Source organism: Salvia splendens, chromosome 3, assembly GCF_004379255.2.
Source record: "Salvia splendens isolate huo1 chromosome 3, SspV2, whole genome shotgun sequence".
NCBI lineage: Eukaryota > Viridiplantae > Streptophyta > Magnoliopsida > Lamiales > Lamiaceae > Salvia > Salvia splendens.
In genome coordinates this window covers 8,576,641-8,593,176 of record NC_056034.1, presented here as the reverse complement: position 1 = coordinate 8,593,176, position 16,536 = coordinate 8,576,641, and the positions used below count along the sequence as shown (strand labels likewise).

At 34.9% G+C, this 16,536-nt stretch overlaps 1 protein-coding gene and 1 long non-coding RNA gene across 2 annotated transcripts; one reads left to right on the top strand and one right to left on the bottom strand.

Annotated features, from left to right (window-relative positions):
- Positions 1–7,114: 7,114 nt before the first annotated feature.
- On the bottom strand, positions 7,115–9,287 carry LOC121793889. Its single transcript, XM_042191912.1, has 2 exons — positions 8,551–9,287; positions 7,115–7,604 (listed from the first exon to the last, which is right to left on the bottom strand). Exons 1-2 carry the CDS (start codon positions 9,079–9,081, stop codon positions 7,590–7,592), a joined length of 546 nt encoding a protein of 181 aa, XP_042047846.1. The 5' UTR covers positions 9,082–9,287; the 3' UTR covers positions 7,115–7,589.
- Positions 9,288–11,709: 2,422 nt separating this feature from the next.
- Positions 11,710–14,387, top strand: LOC121797325. Its single transcript, XR_006049820.1, has 4 exons — positions 11,710–11,980; positions 12,899–12,979; positions 13,304–13,385; positions 14,144–14,387. It is a non-coding gene; the product is annotated as an uncharacterized LOC121797325 (long non-coding RNA).
- The last annotated feature ends 2,149 nt before the right edge of the window (positions 14,388–16,536 follow it).

Below are 16,536 nucleotides of genomic sequence, written 5' to 3'. Positions count from 1 at the left end.
TAAGGTACATATACTGTACATATTCAAATATAAAGCTGAAAATTTTCAACATAACCCAAACACGCGACATGAACACGTGCAAAATCAATAAGTTAGTGTCAAGTTTTATCGTGTTCGTGTCCTTATCAAGTCGAGGTGAATCTACTAAAGATATTCAGTTGTAGGGTTGACAATTTTTTACATGATATGCACACGCGTGAAATTAATAGGTTAGTGTCAAGCTTTAACATGTTTGTATCCTTTTCGGATCAATCCAATAAGGACATAAGGATTTCGGGTGGATTCAGATCGGATTTGGGTAACCCATTTATAGTTAAATTATAATTTTAATTACTTTTTTATTACTCTATTAGAATTAAAATTAGGTTATCATCTTTCCATTCCTTGCATTCACTGCCACGACCTCCACTACCACATCGACTCTGAGTCATATCTCATTCGCAACACTCTTGAATCATCCATTGTCGGATTTTTGTTGCTATTGTGACATTACCAAGTTGTGTTGTGTCAACACAAATGAAATCGTGTCGGTAATAAGCCAGTGCATTGTGCAATTTGTGTTTGAATTTGAATGTAGCACGTCGTATTTTGATTTGATCTTAATTAACTGGATCGTTATCAGATTGACTCGTAACGATATGATGATCACTATTTATCAGTTATATTCAAATGTGCATGAATTTTTGGTTTGACTGAAAATTCATGTCCTTCGTTTAATAAAAGGCAAAGCAACGAACGACTTTGAATTTTCTTAATATTCAAATGTGCATGAATTTTTGGTTTGACTGAAAATTCATGTCCTTCATTTAATAAAAGGCAAAGCAACGAACGACTTTGGATATTCTTAATAATCCATCATTATCTATCAAAGTAAACAATGCCTATTAAATAACATAATTTTGTTTGAAGCAAAAACAAACAATCCATTACAAAATGAAACATCACGCTTGAAATGGAGTGAATGGCTAAGATAAGTGATCGCTTACAAACAATTCCCTTTTTTAGAAACAAATAAAAAATCCCAACTTATCTTTGGACCAATAATACTCATCAATAATTTTATGTACTGGCTAGCTAGCGTGACACATTTGTCAGCCTGAAGACAATAAAAATTGTCCATACAAAAATTCTTTCTTAGACAACTTAAGAAAATTAATACTGCCCTTTTGCAATTAGTGACATTTTATACAATATATTAGGGTCAATTTCTATGTAAATAGATATACGACTGTGGTTCGGCAATTATATGTACGTATATATTATGAAAACAAAGAAACGAGATGAACAAAAAGAATATCCGAAGTTTATCACACTACTGTATAATATGCGTAAGTAATAATATTATAACTGTAAAGTAAAAATTCTCTTACAAATAAACAAATAAAAAAGGTTCTGCTTTATTATGGACGGTTATAAATTAAGTCCAAGTAATTAGCACTCGTGAATTCATTGTGAATTGTACGAGCAAATAAAACAATTTAAGGTGTCGATCAATTGTTTAGATAATTTTATATTAAGAAATAATATAAAGTAAAAATCTAATCATGATAAAAAAAATACAGTTAATTATATTAAAACCTTTCTTTTCATCAAGAAAATAGTGATCCTGACTCTTATAGAAATGAGTAAAAAATATTCTTAATATAAAGCATTTTGTTGAGGAATTGTGATCACAAAATGGAATGAATCGGATGAGTCAAATTCCGCTCATCTCAAAAGGGGGTCAACGGCCAATTTCAAGTGTTGTTAGGCTATCCACAATGGCGCCTAGCCGAGCGCCGGCGCTAGGCGAACCATTGCAGCTTCCGAAAACCGCCGAGCGGTTTTTCGGAATTAAAAATCGCCTAGCGCTAGGCGGTCGACGGGCTCTGGGCGATCCGCTCGGCGCCATTGCAGCGTCGGGATCGCCCAACGCATCGCCCAGCGGTTTTTTTGTTTTTTTTTTTAAATTTTCGAGACACTATATATACGCGATTTGCACTTCATTTTCATTCGCACCACTTGTATTAACGAGTACTCTCTCTATCTTAATTTCTATACAAGATCAACACCGAGAAATGTACTTTTTTAAAATTTTAGTACTTTTTTAAATTTATTGTACTTTTTTAATTTATTGTACTTTTTTTAAAATTAAAATAGTATTATTAATGTTTCCCGTATATGTCTCGTAAATTAAATTCCGTATATTGTGTTATTAGTGATGTGGCTATTAATGTGGCTGGGCTATTTATGATATGGCTAGGCTATAGCTGGGCTATTTCTGATGTGGCAGGAGGATTTTTAGTATTGATGATGTGGCAGGAGGAGTTTGTGGCTGGGCTATTGCTGGGCTATCACCACTGTGGATACCCTTATAGTCATTGGAGATGAACGGTTCAGATGCGTCGAATGGGGCTTTTTTAATCTGGGCCGTCAATCCTTGGTAAGAGTCTTGAGCTGAATTTGGTTGAGTAAGTTTTTCAGTGTCGATCAAGAGAAGAAAGGGGGGAAAATAGTGAGGAAGATCAAAGGGGGGTTCAGTCCAAGAAGAAATCGAGGGAAAATTGATCGATTCATACTGCGATTTGTGAGCTCGTATTTTCTGCTCTTCATAGTTTGTGATTGCTGCTATTTCCTTCTTGTATCTTCATCGTTGAGAACCGATTACTGTGAGAAGTACTTTCCCATGGATGTACACTTTTTACGTCGAACCTTGTGTCGTGATTCTATATTTGCGTTGCATCGTTGTTTTGGATTTACACTTTTTATGGTGATTCTTGTTTCTATATTTGCGTTGCATCGTTGTTTTGGATTTACACTTTTTATGGAAGGGGTGACTGACTCATTTATCACATATTGGGTAATTTAGTATGATAATTTCTATGTATATATACATATATTTGCTGATTTACTAAAATACGCTCTTTATTAAGGGTGAGGAAAAATACCGAAATATCAAAATACCGCAATTATTGTACCGAAAAATACCGAAGATAACATTTTTTCGGTACACCGCAATCATATTGTACCGAAATCCTTGGTGCATACCGAAAAATCAGTATATGTTGAAATATTATATTATATTTAGATATAAAATAGAATTAAAAAGAAAAAATCTCCGAAAATCCTACTTTTAAATATTTTGGGTATAAAATATCTTTTTTTGTATGACGATATTACGGTATATCGTACAATACTTCGGTATACCGCAATAACGGTAAGGTAACAGTATCAAAAATTAATCATTCCGAATTTTCGGTATACCAGATTGTGGTATACCGAAAATTCGGTATGGTATTGGTATTGTATCGGTATGATATTTTGTCATACCGCAGTTTTCAGTATGATATGTTGTATGACGTTCTCGATACGGTATACCGTATCGACCCACCTCTACTCCTTATTACAAGTTGTGAAATATCTACTGACGCATACAAGCTACGTACCCAAAATAGAAACATTTTTTACACTGATATATTAGTCCTTTTACCGAAATAATCACTCCAAAAATAATCAAACTTATTGAATTGAAGGTGAAAGTAATTAATGCTACGTATAGTCATATATGTTTAGCGTTGAATTTTCCACATGTGAACTAATCTGCGTAGGATATTAGTTGCACAACTTAATGTCTAATGAATGCCCAGTTATACATTTATATTTATAGTAAGTCAGTTACACAATTTAATACTGATATATTCGTCACACTGATTGCTTATTTTTGTGTAACAATGTAATATTTTTTTCCTTGCTGCACGACAATATAAATGTTCCATTGGTCCCAATTCATTTTTTAATCTTTCATTGTCTATGGATTAAGGGATGCTTCAACAAGATAAATGTAGTAGTAGAATTATACTATATTGGAACATTTTATATGGTCCGAACATAATTTTTTGAAGGTGGAGTATCTATTGATTGATCCATTTAAATAATTAGTATAGTATGTTCATATAAATATGAGGCGACCTCATTATATTCCGTCGCTGATCTGCCGGTAATTCATTTTACCCGCGGAATTTTCAACTTTACCAATGGAATATTCCGCCACTAATTCACAATTTTTTTTATAGTGAACCATCTACAATAAGTGTGATATTTATTGCCCAAATACTTAGATAACTTCGATTTTATACGGGGAAATTAAAATTATAATGATATTATGAACTAGTAGTTCTCTAAAGGGTTATGCCACACGAGAATAAAAATTTCTCTATGATTTATACTTTATCGTTTAGAAAACGATCAATCCTACTTACGCTTCTGCTCTCATTCTACTATACTTCACTAATTACATGTAGTATTAATTTGTGATTCCAACAATTTTTTTTTTGTAAAGATAATAAAATGTTCGAGGGTATTTCTTCTTGTCAAAATATACCGAGTGCAAATAACTATTTACTCCATAACTATTTTAAAGTTTTATACTCCTACATACATATATATATATAAAGGTTAAAGCATAGAATGCTTACGTTGTGGGTAGGGATAGTTGCCGTCCACCTGCAGATTTGATTCCCGTGTGCACAATAGAGATGTGAAGGTTCATTAGATTGATGAATATTTTACAAAATTTTCATTGATATGTCTTTCTCCAACTGAGATATACTCAGAGCTTCCTTAATTTTGTCTCGGATTCAGGCTCCAAGTCCCCTCCACGTCATCATTCCCCTAATTTTTTGGTCCAGACCATAACTCCTACTCCTTATAGGTCCCATCCAGGTCTGAACTATTAAATTGCACTATTCACAACTATAAGCTGCTCTTGACATTGAAAACGTTGAATAATTATATTTCAAAAAAAATCATTATTCATTCAGAAATTATAAATTACAAACCCTAGAAATAAAAAAAATTTATAAACCCTATAAATTAAAATTTACAAGTCCTAAAAAATTAAAATTACAATTCCTAAAAATTGAAAACTTTGAACAATTATATTTCAAAAAATTCATAGGAATAATATAGAAGGAATGAAAATGTTGTGGAGTTTAAATAGGAAAATAAATTAAAATAAAAATCAATTTTTAATAAATAAATAAAATTGGGGTTCGGTTCCGGCCCGAGAGCCCGCAACCCCAGGCCGGACCGCAACAGGGCGCGACCCAGGAGCTTGCAACGCCAGGCCAGGCCGCAACCGGGCGTGGCCTTGGGCCTCTCCAGCATCTCCAGGCGCGGCCACGGCCTCTCCACCGCCACCTCCAACGCTGCTGGGCCCAGGCCGAACCCCAGTTGCGGTCCAGCCCCAATTTTTTCTAGCGTTAAGGATGCTTTTATATGGTTGGATGAATTCCACTTTTAAAATCTTTTAGCTTCTTATTTTTACCAAATTAACAAAGTCATTTATGAAATGATACACACTTTCAACTTATAAGTGGATAATGAATATTTATTAACTGGCAATCATTTTACATTTTAGTAGTAATATAGACAACAACTACGTGAGTGATGATCATCATGGTTTTTGCACTGTATATTTAGAGATAAAATATAAAACCAACAAGCATGCATGATGAATGTGTTATCGAAGATGAACAATAGAAATTTCAAATCACCCTTTTTAATAAGATTAAGTCATGAAAATTTGCGGCACGAGTATTATTTAAAGTAGCCTCAAATGAGACATGAATCATATACTTCATCCATCCCAGTTCACTAGGAAATTGATTATATTCTTTATTGGGACCGTAAGATAAATTATACTTCTACATTTCATCTTTTAGCAAAAACGTAACTTTCTAATTCTGCTACTTTATTCTATTTCTTGTTTTATTCTATTTTCTCCCTCGTATTTATTAACTTAACTCACTAAAGACTAATTTCTTAATGATCATGCTAAAATGAAAAGCATTGCATAATCTGGGGTGGAAGAAGTTACTCCCTCCGTCCCACATAATTCGTCCCAGTTTTCCATTTTGGTCCGTCCCACATAATTTGTCCCACTTCAAACTTTCCATTTATGGCAAAAAAATCATACCAATGCTAATTACAATAAGGGAACTCAAATCACACAATTAATGCAATTAAGTGTTTAATTAGCCTTTGATTCTGTATCCCATATTTCGAATGACCCATTCATTTCGTCTTCCTTATTCTTCCCCTTCAATTCTCCTCTGGTAGAATTTACTCCTCCCACCTTCCCCCTTCAATTCGGCTACCCCATTCAATTCTCTCCCATTGAAGACACCTCCCACCGGCTCACTCATTCAATTCGCCTCCCAACCGTCTCCCCCATTCAATTCGGCTCTCATTGCAATTTACTCCTTCCCACCATCTATAAACCCTAGATCTACACTCATTCTCCCCTCAAATCCCACCGTCTCCACATACCTCGCCTCCTCATCCACTCCAAGTACTCGCTGTGAAAACCCTAGATCTACACGGGTTCCTCCACAAATTCGACCGCCTCCACACAAATCGATGGATGCTTATCCCGACTCTCCAACTCGTTTTTTATCGATGGATCTGGACGATCTCGTCGCCCCAGACACCCCAGATCATCTTTGGGGTTCTGAGTTCGCCTTCGACACCGGAGATCAAGTTGACACCGTTGTCCCCGAAACCCCAGCTGATCTCTTCATACCCGTAGACGTGTGGCCTTCTCACTGTGGCATCGTGTACGATGACCGTGGTTGCCCCTACTACGGGCCACCACCACCAGCCACCCCCTACGCCGGGCCACCACCACCAGCCACCCCCTACAATGGGCAACCAACCTCCACCAACGTCCAAGCTACAGCCGCCCCCATCGTGTATTCCGACTTCGAGAGGCAGATTCTTGCTATTTTGCTGCCTGGGTTTTTAGATTGAATCTAAGTATGTTGTCCCTCAATTTGGTTGTGTTGTTGATTGTGTCATTGGGTTGGAGGCAGTTGTGTTTGATGTGTTTGTTTGGGTTGGAGGCTGTGGTTGTGTCATTTGGGTTGGAGGCTGTGGTTGGGTCAGTTTGGGTTGGATGTTGTGTTAATTTGTTTGGGGGATGGGAGTATGGTTGTTGGAGTTATTGTGTGGGTTGGAGGCTGTGGTAATTTGTTTGGGGGAGGGGAGTTTGGTTGTTGGAGTGATTGTGTGGGTTGGAGGTTGGTTGGAGGCTGTGTTAATTTGTTTGGGGGTTCTCTGGTTGTTGGCTTAATTGATGGTTGTATATTGTTCCTTGTGATGTGTTGCATGCTGATACTCTTTGGCCCTGTGATGATTTGTTGTGTGTTGATATTACTGATACTTTATGCATGATAAAGCCACCCCTCTAGTTAGGTATGGAGGCTTATTTGTGAGTTTATATAAACACTAAGATCTGAGGGATTACAAAAGCCATACACTGACATTACAAAAGCCACCCCTTTACAAGGTTTGGAGGCTGCCCTATGATGACAATTTTCTGAGGGATTAGGTTTCAGAATCCACCCCTTTACAAGGTTAGGAGGCTGCCCTATGATGATAATTTTCTGAGGGATTAGGATTTTAGAAGCCACCCCTATACATGTAGGTTTGGAGGCTGTACAAAAGATGTCAAAAAACAGTTGATAGCATAAGCCACACCTAATCTTGAGGCTTACACACCCAACTGCCAAAAAATGCTTCCTAATGACTGAAATTATAAACCTACAGCCCTACATATATGTGAGATGTCATATGCTGTGCCAGCATCATTTTCACTCTGTTGGAGGTATGTCACTGCAGCCTTGACAACATGTTCTTCAACCTCTAGAGTGTGTGGAAGTATGCCCATCCTTCACAACCTATCTTTGTTGATGTGTGGAGTTTTGTAGTCATTTCCCCCTTCCACTTTCAAGATCTCTGTTAAACAAGTTTGAAGAGTTAGAAACACTTTGTTGAGTGTTTGTGCAATAAGTTCTTCAAATGAGCTTTGCACATTGCTCAACAAGTCATCCACTCCCCTAGCCAGCTTGTCATCTTGTATAGACTGTATTGCTCTGAAAAAACCTAAATCCAAGACATTACAATCTGGGGAATTGGGTGGTTGACAAATGATATGGAATGTGAAGCCATCTGTGTTTGCAATTGCCTGAAATTCTGCATCATTATGCATGATGTGGGGTCTTGCATTGTCTTGTTGTATGAATATGTCCTTGCTTATGTTATCTGGCCATTTAGCCTTGATTGTTGGTATGATCTGCATAAGGGGTGCTTATGTGAGTTCTGGATTATGAAAAGGGAACAAAAATAGTGTACCTTTTGAATAAGGCAGTCTCTCATGACTTCCTTGTTCACTGATTGAATTGGCTTTGTCTCTAAGGTGCCCTTTGCTCTGTTCTTGGATTTTCTCTGTGCTGGCTCTTTTGTTGTGAATGGAAAGATGCATATTTTTCCATCAAATATGACATCCCCATCTTCTCCAAAGTATGGTCTGCAAACAGCACACATAAACATCACCTTTGTTATAAACCGCTTTGACTTACATGACCTATATGGTTCGTCCTCATCTGGCAGCAGGTAGTATCTATCCGTAGTCTTTGTCATGAAAAACCATTTTTCATCTATGTGCACTACATTGTGCATTGTGTGGTATTTGAGCATACCATTGTGCACCTGAGGCTGAACATGAATGAGACCCCATTTCATTCTTGCTAACTTGTTTGCGGCAGTAAGTTGGGGTTTCACAGCATTTGTGTGTGGCCTCAGTTCCCCTGCTTTCACTTTTCTGCCCACTGCACTCTTACTTAACTCCAGTTTGGCAGCCAACTTGCGGATGGTTGATCTTTCAAGGAATGAAAGAGCTCTTACTCTGTTTGAATCAAGCTGAATTCTATCTTTGCGCTTGAATCCTTTAACACGATCTTGTATGCTCACAGGTACTCCAAGCTGGATTTGGTGGCTTGCCTCTGCCCAGATTCTGTGCACAGTCTTCGTGCTCACTCCAAAGTCCTTTGCTGTCTTCACAAAACCTCCATATGCTACTTTACCTTCATGGCTCAGTTGTAGCAGCCTTTGAGCTATCAGATTTTTGGTGTCCACTCCTACAATGCGCGAGTTTTTGTCGCCGGTGATATCTCCGTCACTGTCTCCGGCACTGCCTCCAGCAGCATACTCCATTGCCCAATGATGAAAATTTTCTGAGGGCAATACTTCTATTAATCTCATTTTGTTTAGTAGATATGCCTTTGTAGCTAGTGATAGTTGGCCATACCCTACTACATTCCCTCCAAAAAAATTTGTTTTAAGTTTAGTTTGATTTTAGATTTCCCTCCAAGCAGTTGTAATCATCAGTAGACATACATTGAGAAGTTGTAGTGTGTGGAGTTTAATAGAAGAGGCAATTTGGTTTGAAAAAGCAGTGAATGTGTATAATCTGGAGCATTGTCAATTAGGACTTTGAATTTCAATTTATGCACACTAAAACACTAATTACAATTAACAAAACTTAATTTTCCAAATTTAATTATCCTCAATTCATCACTAATGCAAGATATTCATCAAAATACAAGATAAATACACAAGGTGGGACCCACTTTTCACTACCTACATTCATTTAAATCAAAGTCAAACAACATTTCTTAAAACCCGTGCCCGGTCAAACTGACCCGAATTATGTGGGACGGAGGGAGTATTTGTGTTAAAGATGGAATACTATGTCTTTCCAAAGTGTATATTATGCTATATGCCATGCCCAACAACATATGGTCCATGAGAATGGGACTCTTCCATCAATTTTATAGTACGCCATTCTTTCTATAACTTTATATTGGGTATTGAATGCATTTATTTGGATAAAAGAACTTGTAGAAGGGCCATTTCGTAATACATTTTAAACTATCATTTTGCTTCTGCCTTATACTCCTACTTCAAAACATAAATCTCTTACGTTGCTTGTCATTAGTAAAAAAGCCACGTGGATGCCTAGAACAACTTTGGGATTGAAAAGAGTCATTATAAAACAAGGTAAACAATAGTATATATATATATATATATATATATATATATATATTAGTAAGCAAAATCACGAGGTCATTGGTTGGCTACATTTAACTAATTGACTTTTACTTCTATTTGTTATTTTATTTTATTTTGTGGAATACTAGTTGACTTTTACTACTGCACTCACGATTAGGTTCTTAGCCTATCATGATAAAAAAATTATTGATCAAAAATTGTGTGATGGACTAGACAGAACACATCATATATCCATATCCAGAATTGTTAATTAACTTTAGAACATATGTAAAAGTTAAAACCAGTTATTATCTTTGATTAAAAAATCTTTTGGGGTAGGAAATCTAGAGATAAAATATAGCTAAAGCAACATGGATACATGTAGTATTTAATTAGAAGCTGTAATGACTTAAATTAATTCATTCCCCTCGTTACATGCATGTCTCATGTATATATAATGGAGTACAATATATTGACTTATTTTAGTCAGAAATATCCGATTCTTCTTTATATTTTTTTCATGGTTAAATAATAGTAGAAATTTAATTTGAAATCATATAAGTATTATGTAAAATTAGTTTCTTGGGTAGTCATTAATTTCTTTGTTGGACAAGCTTTGCAAAGATCCCAGGTGTTGGCACTTGGCATCATATCCTTTAATAAAATAAAAATTGTTGAGACTAATTAATTAATTTATTACGTGGTTAAATACTAATGTAGTTTATTGCAAGTGGGTTGTAATATAGTCGTGGATTGGAGTTAATAGTAAAAAAGATGCATAGATTCTTTGGGCTTTAACCATTTTTAGGATAAAGTGATGCTATTTTAAATGGTAGTCAATAGGACATAAATAGACGAGCAAATCAAGTTGTTGAATTATTATATTATCATCGTCTCGTAACCCTAATCATGGAGGTGCGCCATTATCTCTCGCCTTTTCCTCACTGCAAAATAGCAAGATATGATATAATATTATTGATATCCATGAAAATTGCATTATTCCATGTTGTTATACGTGAAAGAATTAGTACGGCCGGCACTGAATCCTATACTTTTCTATTAACTAGGATCTTTATCGTTGGATTGGATGTTCGAAATGGAACTGTACTCCCTTTTTCACATTTAATATACTCCACATATGATACCACTAAAATATACAGCTTTAAAATATTAACGCGGATCTAATAATAAAACGACTATATATGTTTGGGCTTATAGCGATCCACTTGATTGACAAATCTCAGTTTAAGTTGTGGATAATGCCCTAATTTCATTTTTTTTCTTTGGGGTGGAATATATAAAGGGCCTATTGTATCTATCCTTTCATGGGCTGCATGCGCTGTTTAATAAATTCTAGTGGACCAAAATAATTGCACAATAGTGGAGCTGATAGTTTACTTTTAAAATAATTTTTGAAATTATTGTGTTACTTTTGTCAATGTACTCTACCTCTCTACATATAAGGTTATAGATATTGTACATATAAATATATATGAAGTGTATTGATAGTGAGATTTATATATTTATTCAATAAACACTATAAAAAAGATGCATGTTTACAAGCACAAATTTGCGAGCACAGGTCGTGCTCGCAAATTGCGAGAGATTTTCTAGCAATATTGCAGCAAAATACTAAATATTTGGTTGCAAATAGTTTGCAAGAAGTTTGGCGAGCAAGCAGTGCTTGCAAACGTATGTTTTGGCCGAGCTTCCTTTTTGTGTGGACAGTTTGCGAGTACATGTATTTGTGCTTGCTATATTGCTTGCTGATTTTGCAAGCACATTTTATGGTGCTGGCAAAATTTAACTCTTTTTTTTGTTTTGCGAGCAAATTTTATGGTGCATGCAAATTTAACTCTTATCCGAACTTGCATTGTGAACACAATTTCAGAGAAATAATCTCCAACTTGTACGCTTTGGCAAGGGGTGAAGTATCATCTCCCTCGCCTAAATCCTAAATTATACTCATTGCCTAATTCTCATTACTCAAAATTTTCACCTAAATTCTCTCTCTCTCTCCCTTGCTCCGCCACCGAATCCCTGCTCTTCAACAATCCGCTCCTGACCACAAATTCAACAGCAGCCAGAAGAAGAAGAAGCTCATTTGTAGGTGCGATTTTGTCACTATACTGTGTTTAGCTTCTTTGCTGACCTCTCATTGTAAATTGTTAGATGGTTGCGCTGTTTAAATTGTCCCACTTCAGTTTTCGTTCGTATCGATTCATAATTGCGACTCATGATTGGAATAGATTAATCAATTCGTTGTGTATGCTTTTTAATTGAGTTTTTTCCTCTACCAAATGATTACTCTGGTTTTCCCATTTTTTGGCGGCATTTGATTTCAATTGACGCTCTATTTGTAGAACCCGCTGGTATGAGTTCATCTAGTTTTACAGACGACTGAATCCGTTGAAATCGTGAAGCTATGAGTTCTGTAGTTGAAGCTCCTATTAATTGGATTTTGATTGACTTGTAGTGGAATTCAACTGTTGTTGGATGCACCGCGAGATTGCTGAAGAAATTGGAAATTAGAAATCATATGAAATGCTGGTGCTAGTTAGGTTTGATTTGTGGTCAAATTGTTTAAGAAAACTGCATTTTGATTGAGCATGTGGAATCCAATTTGATGTATTTTGCAGTTCAGATTTTTGCAGTAGTGAATATTATGGAGTAACAAAGAAAGAAAGCAGAAAAGAAAAAAAACGATGGCAGAATTAGTATGTAATGAATACTTCCAAAATGAAAAAAAGTAGAAAAATAGGCATATCACAGTTACTCAAAACTCCATCTCTTCCCACATTTCTCCATATAGTAAATGTCAATAGTGTTTATGGCACTTCTAACATTATAGTGTATGTTTGTGGGAAAATGCTTGATCTGATTTGGCTAGCAAAGAATGTGTTTATGATGGAAACTAGAGTTAAGTTACTGATCATACAAATTTGAGGAATCCATAAACAACATGTGCAAATTTTGAATGAGCTCACTAATTTTATTTCGACTTGAGCTCATCAGATAACTGCTGCAGATGTCGTTGGCTTGAGCTCGCCGTTCTCTTCTCGGCTTCAACTCACAACACCAAGAATCCTTAATTATATTTGCTCATCAGGTCAACCTCTTCTACAAATCTGCTCGTGTTACTTTAATTGGAATCTGTGGATCTTAAAATTTTGGTTAGTGTGATTTATTAGATGATTAATATTTGATATTTTGATGTCAAATTGTTTGCTACTTTCACTGACTGATGTATGTTTTTGTATTGTGGTGGAAGCTTTATGATGTGTAATAAATGAAAGTGATGATATGTTATTAACTTCCTGATTTTGGATCTCTCTTCTCATGTGGTGAAACTGATATCTAAGATGCTATATGCAACAAGCTTTTGATAGCTGATAAAATGGATCACTGATATCTGATTGATTGTTTTGTGTAGAATCATCTAGTTCTCAGACTTCCTCGCTCTCAGGCTCAGCATGATTTCCTTTCAACTTCAGTTACCTAAGTGAGTTTATGAGGTAATTCAAATCAGCATGCTTCTATATGTTCCATTTATTCGACTACCTACTTTGCATATGATTGAGAATTTGAGATTGTCATGTAGAAAGGAAAAGTCTAGTCTTTGAAATTCTGAATTTGATGTCTGTTGAAACAGTTGATAAATGACATGCAACTTCAGACCCTCACCCTCTTTGTTTCTAGATGATTTTTTTGTTAAGAGTAGCTAGACTTATAGAAATCGACTTGATGGAGTTTTCCTTCTTTACATTTTCAGTTTAGGTGAATTGGTGTAACATACTATCAGTTCATGAGATCTATTTTGTCATTTGTATTGAATGCCATGAAATTTCCCCTATTATCTTTGTTGAAATTAGTATCATCCTGCGCTAAAATGGCCTTGATTTGTTCGAATAGCCGTGTGATCCCTCTTTTTGGATTCGCAACTTAGGATTCATTGGGGTGCAACTTATATTGTTACTAATGGTGCATTCTCTTTTGGTTAGTAAGAAAAAATTACCAGTGAATTTTAGTTTATGAAGTCCTTCATTGCATGTAGAAATGACAACACACTTATTGTAGAGGACTGCACATGAAAGGACTTATATAAACTTTATTGAGCAATACTCTTCTAGGTAGTTCAAGTGGGAGATATAGTTTACTGTTTTATTAAGCTATGGCTTTTTCAATGATTTTTATTGACATTATAAAATCTGTTAGCTTATTATCTCTTGTTAATTGTTTGCTATTGGACGTTTGTTTGTCTGTTTGTTTGAAGGAAAAAGTTTTGGCAAGGGTTGAAGAGTTGCGTGCTAAAGAGAAGAGAACCAGATTACAATGCGATCTTTCTCGAGCTTTTTGGGAGGTGAAGAAAAGGAAACAGGTCCTGGAGCTGTACAGGCGACGAGCTTGTATTTGAACTAAATTGTGGGAGCTAGTAGTATTTGAACTAAATCATGTGATCTAATTGAATTGAAGTGTAAAACAATATTTTGTATCTATGTAACATTTTAATTTCGTTATTCTATTGAATTATTTCATACTACTATGATTTGAAAAAATAAATAGTAATATTAATTTTTTAAAAATAATAAAAATATAATAGAAAAACATTTTGAAAAGATACTGAATTAGTGAGCACGGCGGTGTTTGCAAAATAAGTCATTAAATGGAATTATTTGCAAGCACAAAAGAATGCTAACAAAGTTGAATTTTGCGACCACATTGAGGAAGTTTGCCACCAAAAAGTGCTTGCAAAGTACTAATACCACCACTAGACTTTGCAAGTCATTTTACGAGCACCAGTCAATGTGCTCGCAAAATTTTCATCATGTGCTTGCTAAAGTACACGCAATTTTGCGACACAAGCCAAATGGGTAGCACCTCTCTTGCTCGCAAAGTGCTTGCAAAATGACTGTTTGCGAGCATATATGCCTATTTGCTAGCACTTTGGTGCTTGCAAAACAACCTTTTTTTTGTAGTGAAAGTCTTTTTACTTAGATAGAAGAGGTGGAGTTTGAACCTTATATCACTATTTACAGACATAAGTCTTCATCGCTTGGTTTCTTGAGGACTCATTCAACGTAATTAACTAGTAAACTCGATTAGGTTATGGTTATAAGGTTGGAATCTACCGATGACATATTTTAAGAAAATTTGTGTTTTGATACGTTTAGTCAACATTTTAGCTTCTTGAAGTTATGAACTTCTAAATAGTTTTTGTGTATGAGATCATTGTTACATATTCAAACAAGAAATATAATGTGAATCCCCATTTTTATTAGAGTGATGCTAAATGGCCATAATGTGGCCGGCCATAAAGAGTTAATTTAGTCCATTTACATGTATAAAAAAATTAGAATTACCGATATAAACTTATATGTGTGTGAATAAACTTGTGAGTTGATACTTATCTTTGAATTCCATTACGTAAAACACATTAATATCACGAATTACTGTATACGTTGAACAACAATCAAGAAATGACAGTAGTAATAAGTTGAGCAAAAACTACGAAAGATCAACACTAACATGTTGAGCAACATATAATGAAGATGATATAAAAGTAAAATCAAGTAGTATTAAACCAAAAATTTTAAAAAAAATTAATTTTTTTTATTATTTAATTAATTTATGACTGACCATAATATGGCCGCATAGCTTTATTCTTTTTATTATTCATATTCACGAGTTGTTCTGACTATGAAGGTAGCTGTTGAAACTTGGTGAGTCACGAAAATATAGACCAAATAATAATCTCCAGTAGCATAAAAGTAGACTTCTTTATTGATAGTATTACTTATAATGATTTTTGTGTCGGCCAATCCAATATTGTGTCTCCTTATCTTCGGTTCACACCGCTCAAACTTTCCCACTTTCTATCATTTAAATAGATGTCACTTTATTATTCATATATTAGTATGTGTATTTCTTGTTAGAAACCTACCTAGGAATGATATAGAGTGAATGGTGAGAACTATTCAAAATGGATAGTGGAAATGAAAAGTTATATTATACCATATAGTAATAAATTTTAGATGTACTTATTAAATTTTGGTCAATGTAATGATATTGTCAATTTGTCATATTGATTGTATTTATTCTAAAAACAATCTATTCGAATTTCTGAAAATGGAATAATTTGTAATTTTCACTTTATGTAATGACTACCTTAAATTTAGCCACGATTATATATATGTGATATGATTTAATTAAAATTTCACATTCAAACAAACTACATAATACTATATTGCAATCCTATAACTATATTATATGATGATGGCTAATTTTAATATTGAGTAAGCTAATTACTTTTAGATAATTGTAGCATTAAGTAAGTAAACCTGCAATACCAGTGAAATAAAATTGCTAAATAAAAATAATACTCCAAGAGTCGAGTCACCTCGCATGGACAACTTTTTCTATGTATTAGTATTGATTGGTCACCAAATATATATGGTGACTCAACTCTTGGAATGATTTCTTGAAATTAATTTTATAAAATTTAGAAAAAGATAATAGTAGATGTTATTGTTAATGGGTGACACGTAATGTGATACTAGTGGAAGATTAGTTGATTGTGAAATAGAGAAAGTGGTGAAGTAGCACTAATTAGTGGGTGCAGTGCTACTCATACCACACTAAAGTAGCTCAATTACCAAAAGCAAGCAT